Below are 21,041 nucleotides of genomic sequence, written 5' to 3'. Positions count from 1 at the left end.
GACCTACCGGCGCGGAAGAGGTGGGAACCATATGACGTTTGGCCTCGTCATTCATCGTAAACGACTTTGTTTGATGCGAGTAAGAAAAACAAAAACAAAGCTAAAAGATTTACCAAGTTACTTGTGCTGAAATTTTTTATTTCCGGTCACGGAACCTCGAGATATAAGCGTTTAAAAATTAGTCCGCGTATTTATGCAACTACCGGTATATATATAATATTTGGAAGTAAATTTTCTTCTTTTCGTAATTTTTTGTTCAAGATTGTTTTTATGTTGATGGACCACATACATAGAGCAAAAAAAAAGGATTATCACAATAAAATAATGAGAAATTGATAGATTTCTCATTTGAAAGTGACCATATCGGGACTAATTTAAGTCTTTAAAATCAAATAAAGATTATAAACTATAGCCAAAATTCTTGGGTTGGATTCCGTAATTTGAATAGTAGGCCTATAATTGGTCGTATGTATTTATGAAGTAAAGCAATAAATTTGGATTTTTTGTAATTGTATTGATTTTTGTTCAAGATTGTATTCATGTTGATGAGGTACATATATAGAGCAAAATAATCTATGCCTTAGAGGTAGAGCAAATAAAACACAACTTATGTATGTACTACGCTTCAAGATATGAATCCGGCTTTATATTATTCAAACAATAAAGGAATGCAGTCGGAGAGCGAACCTACTCGTAATATTAAAAAAAAAAAAAAAAAGCCAATCCTTAAAACTATTCAATGAAAAAGGTGAAAAAAGGAAAAATGGGAGTCAGATTTCCAAGTTGTACCTATCTATTCATACAGGATAGAAGCTACATCATTCATAAATAACAACAACGACACCTTAGGGTGAGGCAGGGATTATGTAATAACAAATAGCTGCCCTAAAACTGCATTAAGTTAATTACAATTGCTAATTCGAACATATGCATAAATGCTGAAAATGCATAAAGATATGTATATTGAGTATAGCTTAAGTTTGCTCAGAACCATTCCTTGGTTTGACGACAAAAGCATGCCCCATGTCCAATACTGGTGAAGCCAAATGGTATGTAATTACCTATTTTTAGCTTTTAAAAAGAATTTATACCATTTTCTTTCATAATATGTAAAAACGAATATATGTATTTATATGTTTTCGAGTATTAATATAAAATCTCAGATTTTTTTATAACTTTTAATTAGATGTCAAAATACTTATTCTTTGGTGGATCCCCTGATACAGTCCAACCCACTTTGAGACAGCCTGCTCTAGACCAGGGTTGACTCATCTGGAGTATTTTTTTTCTATGTTAAGGGGTCAATATAGATAATAAATATATATACGTGGAGCGTCAGTCTAAAAACAAACTTGAACAAAAATCAAGAAAAAAAGAAAACCTAATTTTTATTTTACTCCAAATATACACCATAGAGGTAATAGGTAACTTCGTATTTAACATATTCGTATAAAACATTTTCGTATAAGGGTATTTCGTATAAATTTATGAGAAAACAGGGCATACCCACGATACTCAAGTAGCCACTTTGAGCCCCTTACATCCCCCAATTGTATTCCGAATGTTGGGAGTGTTTTCGGGTACCGCTGGGTCCCAAAACAGGATCCACCCACCGCCGATACTTGAAAAACTACTAAGAGTCCCTTACAAACCCTCCCCAATGGGACCCCCAATGTTAGGGGTGTTTTCAGGTACCTCCGGGTCCCAAAATGGGATGCAACTTACCGCAAAAACTTGAAAAAAAAAATTAAGACCCCCCTCCTAATCCCCCACCCAATTGTAACCCAAATTTTAGGAGTGTTTTCGGGTTCTTATTGACTTAATATTATAATCTGCTATATGTTGGTGGTACAATTGGGGGCTTGTGAAAGGTTCTTAGCAGTTTCTTCAATTATCGGTGGTGGGTTGCATCCTATTTTGGGACCCAGGGGTACTTGAAAACACTCCCAACATTCGGGGTACAATTGGGAGCTGAGGGGATAGTAATTGAAGATTATTCTACGAAGAATACAAATGTTATCCACACTCAATTTTGAGAAAATTGAAAAAGTTTGAATCATCATTTATTATTAAAGTACACCCGCGTCACCTCAAAGTCGGTATTTGCGAGTTATTGAGTCCATATGAGTGTTGTTGTTTTTTTTTACTATATGTCAAAATATTAAGCCTCTAGCAATAAATATATATTACAGAAATAAGCACAAATAAATTCATTAATATAAAGTGTGTCAGAATTAAGTTTACACCCGATAAATCAATATGTGTACATATTGATGTTGGATTCCAGTCAAAATTTTCGAGTTCGAGTTTTTGAGTTCTTCACGAGTCTTCTAGCGTTGTGTCAGTCCTTATTTAGAACGGAGGACTGTGGTCCAGTGCCTCATTGTAACTCCTTAAATAAGACAAAATTGATCCCTCATGACATCAATTAGGATGTGTTTTTTTTAAGACTACATTATTATTTCTTATATCCAAAATATTAATATGATTTACAACAGGGAGCACTATTTGCAGTGCATTCTGTTTACACGCTCGATGCTACATGAAAAGAGATGGCGAGATATCATTAATATGACTACATTGCTATTTGTTCCATCAAAAATTACTGTTACAACATACATTCATACATCCAGATAAACTTTGTTTTATTAATATAAGCTCCAAGAGATTCTTTCTGAATAAAAGCTCTAAATCCCACGGTACCATAATTCATAAAATAATAATTTCTATGTACATTGTATATATTATATAAGATAGGACACAGTAACCTATATATCTTCAAGAGTAATGAAACTATTATGTATAAATGATGTACCTTATAAACAATGACCCTACCTAATTCTACTAACGATAAGCCTTTCTACATGTAAACAAGATAGAAAGAAGTTAAGCTCCTCACTTTTTAAGGCAATTACTGGGTGTCCGGAAACATCTCATTAAAAAAACACACTGCTTAACTGAAGAAAAATCACCTCAGTTTAGAAGCACTGCAATGAAAAAGCTTTAAAGAGACTTCAACATTGTTGATGTCGGCCTCATTGGTGTGGTTCCATTTAGAGTACCTGAAGGATCAAGTTTTATAAAAGATAAAGACGTTTTTTCATTAATATTAAAGAAAATAGAAAACTATTGAATGTCATAACCATCGAATAATAGGACTTAAACGTTAGTGTCTATAAAAATTCGAACCCTTTAATTGCCTAGTTTTATTATTTATCAGATCCTAATATGTATTAAAAATATGTTATTCCATCGGTGTACAGTTTTATTTCCATAGTGTAGATAAAAATTAGCTTTTACAATGGAAATTAGAATAGACACTCGGTAAAACACAAAACCTCCACCTAAAATCAAATTGAGTAATGTATCTCAATTTTGGTCGATTATGCAGTTTTTACGTTTTGTGTTACCTTAATCATTGACCTAGACATCTCAAAATTTAATGGCCTCTTACTGTGACCATATATAATCTTCGAACAAAGTTTGATCAAAATCCATCTGTAACTTTTGACGTAATCCTGGTGACTAACAAACCAAAACCTAACCTCTCTTCAACTTCATTACGGAAAGAAAAAAACTAGAGAAATGTTTCTCTAATTGTGCTTCTTTTCTCGTCCCTAATTGATCAAAAAACCCGGCAAATCTAGTCTAATTTCTAGGGTGTATGGTTCTACTATTTTTTTCAATTCACTGGGTTTCATGGTTTATATGTGCTTGTGGGGACTACTTACTTGGGGGTGTGTTACTTACTAATAAATCGTAAGCACTTTAAGAATATGGAGTTTACTTTGAAATTGTAAAATATACTCTATCATCAGTAATTGAGGGAGAGAAGTTATAAAATAAAAAGGATCATAATATCAAGAAAAAAAGTTGAAAGTTAAATGAATTTTTGAGTTCTTTTCAACTTTATTAATCATACTATTAGTACACACATGAAAGAACAGGTTATGACTAACAAACTCTGTGGGGATGAAGTTATACAAGTATATAATATAAAAAACCCAATAATAAGCACTTATCATCCTAATAACATTAAAAAACGACCTATGCTTGTATAAAAAAATCAGTATTGTGTGACTGATTGATAAGATTGTAAATGAAATAACTTATAATTGACTTTAACTGCTTCGTATGAGGTGAGTAGAATTCAAAAATAAAAGGATTGGTAGTGACAGTGGTCTGCATGATTATATTCAGCAGGGTTTTTTTCGATGGAGTTTTTTCAGCGTGATTAAAAAAATCCCTTTTTTATCTTGATTTTTAAGCATAAAATAACACTATAAAACAATGCTATTATCCGTTTCACGATACAGAATTTCCATAATCTACTCAAAATATTCAATATTTTGATCGAATCTATATTAATAAAACAAAGTTTGTCGCTCTGCCCGTGCGCATATATTATAACAAGTCATCGGATGCACTGTAAGGCATGGCCTGAAGAGTCATGGCTTAACAAAGAAATCAACTTATTTTCCGTTCAAAATTGGCTTCTTTTTTTTAATCCATTGTTTCGGAAAGTACAAAAGTAGCGTCACACTTAACAGAATAATTCACAAACCATAGAATGGATCGTCATAAAATATTGACAGCTATCTTTTGAAGTTTAATACTAACTTAAAATGAGGTCAATTTAAAAATAAAATACCGCCATTTATGTATCAAGCCAGGGACTTTTCAGTCGATGTATTACGAAGAGTAACTTATAGAATTTGTTACGAAGTTATAATTTTAGGTCCGGAGTAAAACTCAGAGTAGAATTGAGGATCGACATCGGAGTAATTCTTGTTAATGTCCTTGTTTATTTCCTTCTCCCACTCCACTTCATCAGAGTTGCTTGTAGCTAATCTAAATAAACGGCATCACGTTTAATTAAAAGAAATTGTAAGTCTGGACTCGGAGTAAAATTGATGATCGACGTCGAGGTAATTCCAGCCTATATGTCCTTGATATGCACGGAGTGAGATTTGTGTTGATTTCCTTCAACTAACGACTACTTGCAGACGATTTAATAAAACGTCATAATAGCTAAGTTGCTCTATTCCCAAACATTCTTCGAATTGTCAGGGCTACCATGTACAGGGTGTCCACGATAAATTGGAACTACTTTAAACTTCATCCAGATCCATAATGTGGATATTCGGGGTTAAATCATACTAATATAAAAGGTTGGGTACACTATAACTTCCACCACAATTGTTTTGACAACAAACAATAGTCATCATGGAACAAGCAAGGAGAGACACCATCCTCGAATTGGCTCGCGCCGGACACAAGCCCTCTGCTATCTACAAGCTTCTTAACTACCCCAAGACCACGGTGTACCGGGTCTTCAATGCCTGGGAGGTTGAAGGGAAGGTCTGCCACGAGGTCCACAACATGAGAAGTGACCGAATCCGCACTCCCCGCTTCCTTGAAGGCCTCCGGAAGTCCATCAAGGCTTCGCCGGGGACTTCCTTGTCCAGGTTGGGCAAGAACCGTGGAGTGAGCAAGTAGCTGGTCTGCAAGGCTGTGAATGAGGACCTTGGGTACAGGTCATACCGAATGGCCAAACAACACACCCTCACGGCATCCATGAAGGCCACCAGGCCCACCAACGGTAAGCGTCTCCTCAATGACCTGAAGAGCCATGGAGGAAGAATCATCTTCTTCTCCGACAGGAAGAACGGGACTGTCGACAGAAGCTACAACATCCAGAATGACAGGTGGCTTGCCAAGGAGAGAGAAGAGGTCCCTGCGGTCTTCACCACAAAGTTCCCGACCTCCGTGATGACCCTGGGTGTCATCTGCAGCACCGGTGAGGTGATGCCTCCTTTCTCCTTCAATCCCAACTAACACGATAAGGTACTGCGAAGTCATGGAGGAGTTCGTCATCCCCTGGATGAAGGATACGGCCGCTGGGAGGGAGTTCATATTCCAACAAGACTCAGCGCCCGCATACATCGCTATGAGAACCACTAACCTCTTCAACTCCCACGACATCACTTTCTGGGATAGCAACACCTGGCCCTCTAACTCACCCGACCTCAATCCGTGTGATTACTACTGGTAGGGAAAGTTGGAGAGGGAGGTGTGCAAGGTCAGCCACAAGAGCATTGCGGCCCTGAAGGGCTCCATTACGAATGCTGTCGATTCCGCGGAAGTCATCAGGGCATGCAAATCCTTTAGAGGCAGGATGGAGAAAATGGTGGCTGCTGAGGGAGGACATGTTGAATAAATTTATTGTTTAATATCATGTCTAACTTTTTCATATGAACAAATACACTCCAAATTCCATTTTTATCAAGCAGGTTGAATTTTAAGATAGTTCCAATTTATCGTGGACACCCTGTATATCTTCGTTTGGTTTTTTTACAAACCGACAAAAGAGTGTTTTATTTATCACTGTTTTTGACTAGCATAAAGTATACTTACTTTTCCTTACAGTATAAAAAGAAATAATTAGATTAAACAGTATTTTTGAATTACTAACAAGATCTTGCTCAATGACTCAACTTCCTAAGAAATGATAACCCTACTTGACTTGAACTCAAAAAAGGTTGGCTCGAATGAAGCTCTGCTTTCTAAGATTGACTAAATTGTCCAAAATGACCAAACTCAGGCTCAGTGAAAAATGAGTGCCGTTTATGCTTTCTGATATTGTGTCTGAACATCCTAGATACTACCTTCCATTTATAAGAACGAGGATTATTCTCAATAATCCTTTGAAAATGCTTCGAATTGCACTACTTAAAGAAGTAAAAATGCATTGCCACTATTTAAAATTTTAAAAAACCCTCAAAATTAGTAGTTTCTATTCGAAAAAGGCCATTTTTGAGCTAAATTAAACTTCTGATAAATCAAATGAAGCTTTTGTATTAAAGTATACATTCTTGAGTATCTAAAGTCTACACTCATCCCAGAAAGTTGAATACAAAACCTACAATGGACCAAAATATCTCAATTAAATATTGGGTTGTATGCTTATATTATTTTTAAAAAAAAATTTACATGTCTAAATTTTTAATAAAAGTATATTTTATGCATGAGAGTAGTTTACCATTATTCTGCATTTAAGCTTAATTAAAATATACCTTATTCTAATAAAAATAGGTGAAGGATATATAAGGATAACGTAATTTAACAAGCATTGTTTTATGCCACAAATTTTACGTCCGATTCGAAATGAACAGGATATTATATCTTTGACATTGCTACATCCCTAGAAATGAGGCAATGAAGTTTTTAAAAAGTGTTGTGTTGTTTGTTTAAGATTATTTTTGTGTTGACACACTGTGGAAGTGCTTAGATCATAAGACGTTTAAACCCTTTTGACCATGAAAAAGAGAAGCTCAGGTTTTTATAAAATAATGATTTTCCTATTTTCATATGAGAATAAAGAAAATGCTTTTCTATGGACAAAAGGGTTTAAATATCTTATTATTTAAGTAGAATACAGATTAAGAAAAGGCCTAGCAGCTATGAATATACTTTAGCCATCAAGAAAATGAATTATTTGCATATTAAAACTCATAAAAATGCACATCTATTTAAAAAACAAAACAAAATAAGTTTTGTCTTAACGACCAAAATATATTTAAAGTGATCATTTAAAATGATGCAGTTGTCTTAGTAACAGTTTTTAAAAGCTTTTAAGCAGTTTTTATTTAAAATCATATATTGGGTAAACAATAAATTTTACTTAACAAGGTTCGAAAGATATAGTAATTTGTTTTACATTTTACATGCGAAACTTCAAGAACATAATATATTTGAAAGATCAGAGTCATTGGATTAACTAGGGCTGTAAATTCTAAGGATTTTTGAACGTGCAAGTTTTGTTGTTGTTGTTGGGAAACTGAGAGTTGTTTTTTTATATATTTTTTCTACAGCTGAACAAGAGGCATTTCTAATTCAACCAATCATCACTCAGAACACGTATGAGGAGGGGAAAAGTAGAATTATTGACAGGTAATGTACTAAATACATTGTATATTTTGGTGCTAGAGAGGGAACACCGTGCTATTTTTAAAGCGTAGGCACGAGTGTTTTGTAATGCTGATGATTTGTCGTGGAGGTTTAAGTAAAACACCCTGTTGCACTCAAATTAGAATTGAGGATCGACATGGAATAATTCCTGCCACTGTCCTTGGCAGATACGGAGTGGCATTTGAGTTTATTATCTTAATTTTAGAACTGCTTTCAGCTAATTAAATGAAACTTCATGACATTTCAGCTGCTCTCCTCAAAAACATTCTTTAAATTGGTAGGGTTACATGTTAATTTTCAGTCCATTTTTTTTAAATATCGAAAATGCTTACGACTTACAGCCCAAGACAGAAGAATACAACGGTTTTGTAACCTGTTTTTTTTTTTTGTTTTTTTAGATAATGTACCTCCTCCTTTATCAACAGCCATTATTTATTACTTCCAGACACAAACTAGAAGCAGAACACATCCCAATTTTGTAGTCAGAAAGCATCTGATCCGAGCACTTGTCGACTTTGACTTAAAGATCATGCATGAAGAACCTTGTCCTTGATATGTAGCCTATGGCATATTCCAATATGAGAGTATTGGAAGACGGAAAGGTCGTCTTTTACAAGTCATTGTGTAACATGAGGAAGGCTTGGTTCTTGAAAGATATGTATTCTGGGGAAGGACCATATTGCAATCAGAGATTGTTCGATTCCGATACATTCATATCCTCTTCTTTTCTATTCATATTGAAGCCCTGGGCATCCTTAATTTACCAGGCATCTTTGTTACTGTTTTTCTTACCAGGAAAAGTGCTCTGATTTTAATTTATATATAAAGTTCGAAAGTCATTTTCTCTTTATAAGAATTACGTTACTTTTTTTGACATTGGCTACTAATATACAAATAACTATATTAGTGTTGAAACTCGTTCCAATACAAAGGTCAACATATTGTTTTTCTTTTCTTTTGTGACACGGTCAAGACCGAGCATGGACCGTAGTTTAATCCTACGAAAATTATAACGATCTCAGATCGGTCTAAGATATCTAACCCAAAAATAAAAATGTATTTTTAGCTAATTTTGCAACCAGTATACACAAACTCAAAAGACAAGTAAAACCACATGAATCAAAAACAGTCCATTGATATACATATGTGGCCCGTCAACACAAAAACATGGAAGATTGATTTTTCTCAAAATTGAGTGTGAATTACGTTTGTACTTTTATGCGAATATTCGTCAATTTCTATTAATATGTTATTCTTATGGGCCCTTTGAGTATGCCGAAAATTGTACTTGGAGTATCCAAAATTGATCGTCACAATAAAAGATTGAGAAATTGATAGATTTCTCATTTGAAATGGATTTAATAGGGTTCTTAAATAAAATAAAGTTTATAAACTATACCTAATGTTCTTGGGTATCTACAATCATCCTACAAAAATGAATAATAAGCCTATAATTGACATATATACGTCTATGAAATATGGGTTGTATGTATATATGAAGTAAAAACATAAATTGGGATTTTCTCCATTTCTGGTTTTTTACGGAGATTATGTTTGTTCGTCATCAGGATTACGGCAAAAGTTACGAATCGATTTAGATCAAACTTGGTACGAAGATTATGTATGTTCACAATAAGATGTCATTAAATTTTGAGAAGTCAAGTAACAGAAAACGATACTATAAAAAAACACTAACTTTGAAAGCAATTGAAATAAACTCGCCAAATTGTATTTTGCACTCTACCAAGTACCCATTCTAGTCGTTCAACAATTGTAATTATGTAAACGTATAGTAAATTATGTATTCATACTTTGTACATAGTATCACAAAAAGACGTAGATAGAGGGCGAAGTAAAAAAAAAAACGGAACAAAGATTCATGTTACAACATCTAAGGACCATGCAGAGTACTTAAAATCATGAATATTTTGTACTTTGTGGATATGCAAGTCGTATATGTTCTGTTTCCCTTACACAAGTCATATTTCATTCACTAACACATAAAAGATTCGTTGTATGTCTTAACCTCTCTTACAAAATCACACAATGGTGTATAAGAAGCTTCTTCTGTTTCCTTTGAGGGGAATGTTTATATACAAAAAATATATATATATATCATAAACAGTCAATCCGTGGAAGTAGTGGTGGTTTATTGAACAAATAGCTAGTTGATTATTATAATAATAGAGGGAAAACAACTATTGACGTGGAGGAACATATTAATACTTTAGACAATTATAAGAGTAGGGAAGGCCGTGGAAGGTTGGAACATACCCTTTATCACAAATGAATTTAATTATAAGATTGATCATTCTCATCAACAACAACTACTAATTGATACTTTCAACTCATTTTGATGTATATGTAGTGTACAGGTTGAGATGCCTGTACCCTTATCAATTTGTAAAACCAAGTTGTACACGTTGCAATTTCTTTGTCTTAAAATGCATTATTTAATTAGAATAGTGTTCAGTCTAATTACCTACTATTAAGTCATACTTTCATTTCATATTTTTATTCAAATTATATTGTTATTCTGTATCTAGGAGTAATACAGCTCTGGACATTTGAACTCCATCCATTGAATAATATTCAATTATTGCATTGTACTCATCCCAAGGTTAATAGAAATAGAAGGTTATACCGTAAAGTGTGTACGACTGATGTTTGACTTCCACCACACTTTTTAATATTGACGTCATAGTGTATGAGAGGTTGAGCATGTTTTGTCAAAATCTTTTTTCCTTTCCAGCAGTCTGTACGATACATTAAATTGAAAATTCTAACAATGGTGGACTTATTTTATTGGTATGTTGTTGAAACAAGTCAACCCATCTCCGAGTAATTGATCCTAAAACAAAAACTATTGCTTATAACTGTTCTCGGTCTTCCCTAGATAATAATATTATGTCAATCTCTTCTTCTTTTTCTTTTTCATTTTCATATTGACAAGCTCTGCCCTTTCTGATGGCTTTTCTTCCCTAAATTTCATTACTAGTTTATACTGTTAGGCATAAACTACGACACAAGTAATATATAAATACAATCCTATTCATACATAGATATATTATAGATAAATGTGCCTTAAATCCTCTCTCTTTTTTATACATAGAGCCTTTGCGTAAATACTATTAAAAAAAGGATATTAAAATTCAATTTACAGAGAATCAATTCACTAACTCTATTATGTACATATATTCGCATCAGCTAATGTGATTTTTTTTTTTAATTAATAATCCAAACTACATTTATGTACATTGTACAATATCCATGATTAAAGGCAACTTCAAACTAGGGATGGATGCGGACTTGACCAACAGTAATTTCATTCCTGGTAAGATTCATCCCTGGACATTTCATTCCTACATTGAACAGGATATTTATTGACGTGATACGATTTATTTCTAGACTAGTGAGTAGTATTTGTGTAGCAATGTACAGAGAGGGGCCCAAGGCGTATTCCTTTATCCTGTGGGTATCCTGTGGATTGATGAGAAAGAGTATGAGTAGGGATCGACAATAGTCGATAGCAGGGAAAACCAATGACGGGAGTTACTTTCATTTCCCAATGTACCAATAATATCCCCAGATCCAATTCCTTCTCACTATTGAAAATTTATAATGACGAATAGAATCATTCATTTACACCTACGAACGATCACTGATCTCCAGTACTGACTGCTCATTCTTCCCGGTACAACCTCACACAAAAACTATTAATTAGTTTACAAATATAACCGTATGAGATCACTAAATATTCCTTTTCAAAGTGGGAATGAAATGTTCGGGATGAATTTTGCAGGAAATGAATGAATTTACCGGGAAGGTTGTTACAGAACACCGAATCCGGGATATAATCGTATCCGGAATATCTATGTAAAAAGTATTCGCATATTCTCCGCAAAAACGAGTATTCTACTTGTTATAATTACTCGTTGGCGAGTTAAATTTTTAAAAAGTATTTGAGCCTTACTTTAATGGGAAGTATATGTTTTTACCCAGGTATTTTGCAAAGGTGGGGACTTGCTACTCAACTTGATCAACCAATCAAATACTCACAACTTGACTTAAACTCAAAGCGAAGATTTGGTATGAACTCGAAGCGAAGAATTAACTTCTATTCGATATTCATTTCAATTTTTTTCATTTGATATAAAGTACCTACTCGTTAAAATATCTTTTATTTACTGAGAATTTGAGCTGGACCCGATGAAAATATTCATGGACTTGTGGAATTGTGAGCAAAGAATTGATATGAACTTGCTGTACAAAGACTTTTTTCCACTTTATATCTTTAGACATAAATTGATTGGTAATTTAATCTCGAGTCTTTCTTTATTTCATATAAATAAAATCATGTAATGAGATTTCAAGTTGAATTGTTTCCATTGGTATAATGCCTATAAATTTAAGCCATCCTTACAATTGTTTAGCATAAATTGATTATTTGTTGGGAAGTGGTATAACTTTTTTTTTTTTGTTTATTTGTTTTATTAACACAACCAATTGTTTTGTAAACCAGTCACTATTGAAAAAACAATATTAGCAAAAAAACATTGCTTCATTTACAAGGATGTTGTTTTTTTATATGAGCGAAGTTTATTACATAATTTTATTTATATGAACTAATTAAACTTCTTATATCTCTCCAGCCCATATACATTCCACTCTATAAAAAAAATCTAAAGAGATATATTGTGATACTTATCTTGTTCTGATAAAAGTTTTATTAAACTCAGGGAAGATTATGTTTGAGATATTTAATTTGGAAAAATATAGTCTAGGCCAAACATAGTTTTTTATAACAAAATAAAAATAATTGGTTAAAGTATTTTGTTGAATAACTCAATAGCTATCAAATGAGTATATGTATCCATCAGATGAGTGGTTTACGAACTACAATCCAAAACACAACGATCTTCAAGACGATTTTTGATCAAATCCATCATTGTATAAAAGATTATTTAAAAAACTGTTTTAAATTGATCTAAGAATAAAATCATTTTTGAGATCAATGCATCTGCTTATAATAACAACCAAAAAAGATAAAAATATTTTATAATTTTGTAAAATATCATATCATGAAAATTAATTATTGTTACCCCCTGAGGCTAATACATACATGTATACATAACTCCATTTAAATCGGCTCAAACAAAAAAATAAATCCTTGTCCAAATTTGGTCATGAACCAAATACAAAGAGTATGGAAAAACGATGTTTTTATATCTAATCTCATAGATCAAGCACTGAAGGAATGATTTATTAATTGTTAACGCCCGCGTTTCTGAATACTAATTTTTTCATATCGTTGTTTGCCGTACTTATATATTTTTTCCCCTATATAAGATGTCGCTTTTTATTATACAGTAGATACGTTACGTTATCATTTCCCATCTTGATGTAACTTACTTTTTCTTCGTTCAGAATTCACATTGTACATTCAGTTAAAAGGATTCATTCATGGTGCCCGTATAGTAGAGTAATATTCAAATATACCCCATGCCCCTAGCGGACAAAAAAAAATATCACTAAGTCAACATATTTTTACAAATATTGATCACTACCTTTCGCCACTTTCTTTTTAAATTTGAGGATGACTAAAGAGTAGTGTTGGATCGGTCTAAAAACTAAACACACTGTAGGCCTATCAGTCCGGTTCTAATAGAATTTGTTAGTCCTAGGACGGGTCTTTATCAGTCTTTTATGGAAACTACAAGAGCTGAAATAATGTAGTTACTTTCTACGCCATTTGAGTCCCTGAAGTTTCGTTATAATTCATAACCTCTTTCAAAGACACTTGAAGTTAAAAGTAGAAGGTATATGAATAGAACGTTTAAGTTATCATTCATTATTTTCTTCGCTTTATATTCTTCCATTTTGACAAAGGCTAAAGAGAAAATAAAAAGATAGGACCGTAGGACCAACTAATCGGTCCTTAGGCCCTTAGGACCGAGAGAGGGGGGTGAAAGATTTAAGACTACGTAAGAGGTTATCCTTTAGAGCGTTTTAATGATACGTCAGCATTGTTCATATTGGCCATCGGGGTGGCCTAAGAAATAAGTGTTATAAGAATATGCTTAAAAATCGTTAACTATTGTCGTATATTTTGATGTCAAAATAGGATTGACCAATGACTTACACCTTTGCTCTCTTTTCAAAAATATATCGCTCTAGCGTCTAACTTTATTATATATCAAACCCTAATTATAGATTAAAATTTGTAATTATACATTCCTGTTTACAAGGTGTAGACAATAAATTAGTTGTTACTATTACAAAGATCAGATATGTTGCACCTAATTAACATACTTTTCTCGCCCCTAATCCATCTGGAACATAACTAATTGTAAAAATCTACCCATTTCATAGGGATTTTTAGTACCACTGGCCCCAGTATTTATTTGTAAGTGGGGTGCCCAAATTATAAAAGTGTGACGTCATCAAGAGCGTTAGTGGAATTTTTGGGGATGAAGGCAGGCCGTTATTATGATTTTTCTGGGGGAGGGGCTTTTTTGACAATTTCGACTGAATGTTTTTTTTTTTTTTTATAAATCTCAAATTTGACATTAACCCTTTTTTATTGAAGAAACAAAACAATTTTTTTTTAAATTTTAGAGTTGATTTTTTAAGGGTCGTTGGTAAAATTTGAATCAATTTCAATTTTTTCCACCCAAATTAGGATATTTTTACATTTTTAGACAGGATAATTTTTTATTTATTGCAATTAACATAAAATTTCCGTAAATGTGGGGAGGCAATGGCCCCTTACCCCCTATGGCTCCGGCGTCACTGTTTAGTACCGTGTACTTTGATATCATTATTTCAATGGTCAATAAGTTGTATTCAAAACATATGTTAAATCCTTTATTTTATTGCTATTCAATTAAGTTACATCATGAATTATTGGAAATTTGTTTATTCTATTTCATAAAAATATCAACTATGAGATGTCATCGCCTTCAATTATGATGTAATTTGTGACGTCAGTGAAAAGCTATATTTACTTTGCAAGGGAATTCCCTTGAAGTTCAGGGATAAAGAAGGATTCATAATTATTATTATTGTGTTGCGAATCGTTTTTATATTGTCAAATCCTTTATTAAATCCAAAAGAGTGACTCTATGAAAAAGTATAGTCCGTCAACACAAAATAAAGCTAGAAAGCTTGTCTCAAAATTGAATGAAGATCAAATTTCGTTGACTCAGTACAAAAATGTCCTATCTGGACAAAGGATTCAACTATTTAACTTTCAATATTTGGGTGATTATATCTTCATCGATATTGAAGTTTGGAGGACACAAAACTATATTATTGAATTTACATTACTTTATAAACTTAGAAGTAAGAACTTCCATGTAAAAACCTCATGCTCAGTCAATTGTTACCTCTCTTTTCTATCATCAGCCCGTACTTCTTTTTACACCTATCTTTTTTTGGCCAATGAAATTCCAGATTAGTTTCTCTATATATTATTTCAGAGTAGACAAACTCTGAAATACACTGTAGTCCCTCAGAAATGTACCACTTCCGATATAGTCTCTAACGTTTTGAGATTAACAATGAGCTATCAACATAGAATATGCCCTGGCATAATGGGATTTCACTATTGGAATAGAAATTATGTGGGCACATCAATAGGTGATACTTGATGGTGACTGTGTCTTACATCTACTTGGGTTTTCTAAATCCTCTTTGTTCTTGAAGAATCCATCAATCCTTGTTTGGAAGATACATAGTGGGGAAAGCTAGAATGGCTTTAAGTTGGCGTTGGTTTGATGATTTTGCCATGGTAGTTTTTTGCAAGAATGATCCAAAACGTGCTACATATCACATCCCGCTGCGATTTCTACATATTTCTTTGGGAGCTAAGTTCACAAGTAGTTGCATAAAAATTGTTTTCATAGTCAACCCTTTTACTTCCATCCCATTTTCTTTTATATGCACAACTTAATAAAAAAAGAAATAAGTTTGGAGAAAAGGCGTGGGGTTTAAGGTAATTAGTCCCTCGTATAATTTTCAAAATATACCGAAAAACTTGTATCCCCCCTCCCAAATCCAAGAACACTTAATTTCAGATAGGATTGGTAAAGCCACAAAGCATGGTTTTGAACTGAAAAAATTTAATAGCACATTTTTTCTTCTAAACATGTAAAAATATTAACTTTTGGCTATTCTTTTTTTTGAAAAATTTAGAATTTCCATCAATTATTACCCTCAAAAGAATTTCTACTCATCTTTTATGCTTTGAAAGTTAGTATTTTTTTGTACTGGGTCAACAATTTGTATTTGTCGACAAAATTCGCCAATTTCTATCAACTTATTATTCGTATGAACCCTTTAGGTGTCCCACCAATTGCACAGTATCCAAAATTGATGATCATTCATTAATGAATGAGAAATTGATAGATTTATCATATGAAAGAGACCATTTCGAGGCCAATATAAGTCTCTTAAATCAAATTAAGGTTCTAAACTATAGCTTCAATTCTTGAGTATTTTAAATCACCCCACAAATTTGAAGCCTAACATTGACTCAGATATGTCTATGAAATAATGAGCTGTAATTTTATACGAAGAAAATTAATAAATTGGGATTTGCTCATTTTCTTGATTTTTTGTTCAAGACTGTGTTTATGTTGAATCCCTAAAAATATCAAATATATTATGAATGTCCTACTATGTGAATCCTCAGCAATAATCTCTTGCATCCTCATTGATGAGATATTATAAGTAGTACTCAGTTTGTTATCATTTGATGAATAGTATTATATATTAATCAAAAGAAATTAATGTCACAATCCCCTCTTATGTAATTAAAAAGACTAGGAGGGAAGTCATCTATCCAAACTCATTTGCCACCATTCTAACATTAACATACACAAATAGATATCATGGGTGTGATCGTGGAACGTTGTAATACGGGCGGTTGCAATAATTGTTTTTTCTCAAACATTAATAAAGCAACAGTCATCAAAACTCGATTATTCAGAAATAAATTAATAATTTTTGTTAACTTTTCTTTAAGATATAGGATAAAGACTGTTTTTGAGGGATAAAAGTAGTTTTTGATAGAAAAATATTTTTTTGTCATAATGAAGTTAGTTTTTCATTGTCTTTCCTGTAACTTATATCATCTGAATGATTGATTATATACAATTGATATAATTTTATCAAAATTCAAAACTCACTCATTGAGGAGAAATTTATGATATTGTAACACTCAGTAGAACCCCAGTTAGTGGATCAGTTGCAACATGAGCTGCAAATCTATGTACTCCTAATTTCCAACTTTATTTGGCTACGGTTTACAATTTGGCTCATGGATCACAAAGTGTCTCTTTCTATTTCATTTTTGTGGACAGCTTTAAGGCTTGAAAACGGAAACTAGCAATTGAAAGATTATAAACTTTTGAATAAAAAATAAAGACGCGGAGGGGAATGTAGTTAAACCAGTCGTTATCATTTACAAATATCAAGTCTTTGAGTAGGAGGGCTACTCGGATATTGACTCTTTAAAGGTGCATTTGCTAATAATTAGTGGTGTTGTGATCAAGACCACCGGGCCCGAAACCACGAAAGGACTTAACTTTAAGATATGGAGACCAAAACGTTATCAAGACTTTAAGAGATCGAGACCTAAAGAAATTAATTGTTTTTTAATAAGATGATTTTAATTTGGTTGCTTTAGTTTTGGTCTTGACACTGATACCTTAACTTTCAAGGAATCGAGACACAGAACAGATCAAGGCATACGATAAATTATATCGAGACTAAGATCAAACTCAAGAACCATATCGTTAATTTAGTTACTTTGGTAGGATCATAAAAAGAGTAGATTTAAATTTAGTTAAAGATCTGATTATTTTGAAGATGTTGTGAATTTGTCTCTTATGGAATATCAAGGGTTAGGGCTATTTCCAGAGTTTTTCTTTGGGGAGGATGAACTTTTTTAAATTTTTATTTTAAACGACATTTTTATAAGCCAAATTTTTTTTAAGACATATTTTTAGATAACCTTTTTTTTTGCCGAATTTATTTTAAATTGACTTTTTTTATAAAAAAACATATTTTTAGATAACTCTTATTAAGATGACAATTTTTTTGTATGATCTTTTTTTCAAATAACCTTATATTAATTGACCTTTTTTTTTATAGGACATCGTATTTTTATTGTTAAATATTCAAAATTTTGCAAAATCTGCATGACATTTTCCGACTGATATTACATTTTTCCCCGAGTAGCACGATTAGAGAATTTCCATATGGGCTCCCCTTCGGAACAACAACTTAAAGGTAACTCGGAGTCGGTTTATTTTAATCCTCCTTTCATTTGTATTCAAAAGGTTGCAATTCATTTATTTCAATTCTCTGTTCAGAAAACTCTACACCGTCAACAAAATTAAATATAAATTAAAAGGGTGTATGGGGGATATTAAAGTCCCGGCACTTTTAATATTGAGGGAAACTAGATCCCAACGGTTCCTACTGAAAGAAACTATGACAGATGGGTAACATTATAAATAGTATTTATTTTATAAAAAATCAAATATTGCAAATCCTGACCTGGTAATATATCCGTCTTTATCCTTATCGCACGCGTGGAACAAGTTAATGGCAGCATCCAAATTACGTGGATTCGTTATTTCCTCGTAGTCTCCTTCTTCCGCCATTCTTTATTCGTACACTCACTCCTCCTTCTAACAGGAGATCATTAAATTTTTGGATACAATATTGTAAATTGGTTCAGAATTATTGTTCCCACACCACACTCGACAATGTGTAAGCAATCACTGATGTAAACAATACAATTATTATGATACTAACCGGCCGGCATGAATAATAAAGCGTGCAATGAAGGAGAAAAGGAGAGATCCCCCCTCCTCTTGTTTTTCTTTTTTTCTTCGTCTTCCATCTTTGCAAGCGTGTGTGTGTGTGTGTGACCTAAAAACATTGATAAAATATAATTTAAATTTTCCCGCTTCTTCCTACTCTGATAACTATTACTTAGTTATTCATATTAATTTATATTATAGACATCTATAGAGCGATTTTTTTAAATGAAGGCATCTTCAAGGTTATTTTTACTAAAAAAATATGAACAAAATTTCAGGAAATCTAGATGTAACCTTTCCTTCCAAAAGAATCAGAAAAATGGCCCAAAATCCTTCACGATATAATCATTGTTAACAACTTAACAAGAGATAGTTCAAATCTAACCAATTCACGTTTAGAACTTTGATTAGAGAAAAAGAAGAAGCAGAAACACGGACAGCTGATAACAAAGCAAAATATAATTTTTGTGTAAGTGAAATTAAAAAAAACAATGAATTTTGAATTAAATCAAAAAAAGAAATGGCAAGATTTGTACAATTAATTATGTTCCAGATGGATCGGGAACGAGAAAAATTGGATAATAAGAGAAAAATATCCTATCCCTTAAAAAATATTAAATAATTTATTGTCTACACTAGTGCTTCTCAAACCTAAGGGTACCTCATACCCTAAGGGTACATGGAGGCACTCCAGGGGGTACTTGATATTTTGAAAAATATTAAACAAGTTATACATCACTGAAACTAAAAACGCTTTGCGCTAGTTACTTGCCTGAAAAAATATTATATAAGTGGTACATTACTGAAAAAAAGGTTGAGAATCCCTGGTCTAGAGTATATATATAAAAGAATGTATTATGATGTAATTACACATTTTTAATAAATATCAGGGCCTAATATGTCATTTTATATCGATGTTAGAGCTATTTGTTTAAGAGGAAGTAAAAGTTTTTTTTGTTTGTTCCATTTTGACATTCAAATACAAGGCAGTTGTTCACCAACAAGTCAAAAGGGTTTATTTTCATTAGATTGTTTAGTCCCCCCCTAGAATGCTGACGTGAGTCACATGAAACGCTCTATTAGACATGTTAGACGTTGTTACATTATTGCATCTCTCAATCTTTCTGTTCCATAAATAAGAAATAGAAAAAAAGGCCTAAAATTAGTTGGTAGTTAATTAATTCTTCCCAAATCGAATATGTGGGATAACTATTCTGAATAATTCACAGCTTAACAAGAGCTAATATAACTAATCAAGGTGTTAAATCCTGATAAAGGGAAAAGAAGTAATCCACGGCTGACAAAAAATTATTCTGTAAATTTTTGGATAAGTGATTTAACGAGGGAAAGAGGAATAATTAATAAGTTATGTTTTTTGTTTGTTTTTTACACCGGAAGTGGGAAAAATCCTTCAACTCTAAGTCCAAGTCGATTTTCATGTCTTGGCTCATTAGTCCAAGTAAATTACAAGTCCTTATACTGCAAGTTTAAGTATAGTCTCAAGTCTTTACTCAAAATTCCAAATCCTTATAATGGGTGGTCCGAAAAGCTTCCAACCTAACAAAGATACAAAATATTTTTTCTTATTTTCATTTTTCAACATAGGTTCCTTGTAACTCTTTATACTTCTCCGAGGGATGCTTTATCTTTGTAACATGTCCAAATAGTACTCCTCTTATTTACGAGTGTTCCCATCTTCACATTGAGGTCGACACTTTTCAAACAACTCTCATACTCCAAATTTAAGTACCATTTAGTTTCAAGTCTTTGCTCACAGCGCTCCCCCCCCCATACCCCCCAAGTCCTTGAATATTTTTATCAAGTCTTTAGAAAATAAAGGATACTTTCACAAATTGAGAATTGAATTGACTTTCGATTCCAAGTCCCCACTTCTGATTTACACTCGTAAGGATTGTGTTAAATTTCACATCACTCGACAAATCATTATTCAGTTAATTTTGTACGTATACGTGCTTCTGTACAATATAAGGACGCAAATTAAGGAATTTTTGCTTTTTACATGAAAGTTTAATATTTGAATTATTTTTTTTTAAGATATATATTTGTAATTTTTTTTTTCTGTAAATAGCATTGGATTTTTGGATTGGAAGAACCTACCATCTACCCAAAAAAAAAAAAAAAAATCCCGCAGATGCCCCTGGGAGTATAGGGATAGAGGGATATAGGCAGAAACAATTGATAAGTCATGACTCTAGGTGAACTGAAAAGCTTTTA

At 32.7% G+C, this 21,041-nt stretch overlaps 1 protein-coding gene across 1 annotated transcript in view; it reads right to left on the bottom strand.

The window, feature by feature from the left end:
- Positions 1-18,795, bottom strand: part of LOC121119601 (colorectal mutant cancer protein) — a 187,320-nt gene extending 168,525 nt beyond the window's left edge. The window contains exon 1 of the mRNA XM_071889209.1: positions 18,538-18,795. Coding sequence (XP_071745310.1) covers positions 18,538-18,644 — 107 coding nt within the window. The 5' untranslated portion in view covers positions 18,645-18,795. The remainder of the gene's footprint in view (positions 1-18,537) is intronic.
- Positions 18,796-21,041: the final 2,246 nt, after the last annotated feature.

This window comes from Lepeophtheirus salmonis, chromosome 6 (assembly GCF_016086655.4).
Source record: "Lepeophtheirus salmonis chromosome 6, UVic_Lsal_1.4, whole genome shotgun sequence".
Lineage (NCBI taxonomy): Eukaryota > Metazoa > Arthropoda > Copepoda > Siphonostomatoida > Caligidae > Lepeophtheirus > Lepeophtheirus salmonis.
The sequence above is the reverse complement of the archived record's forward strand: the minus strand, read 5'-3'. Positions and strand labels throughout refer to the sequence as shown.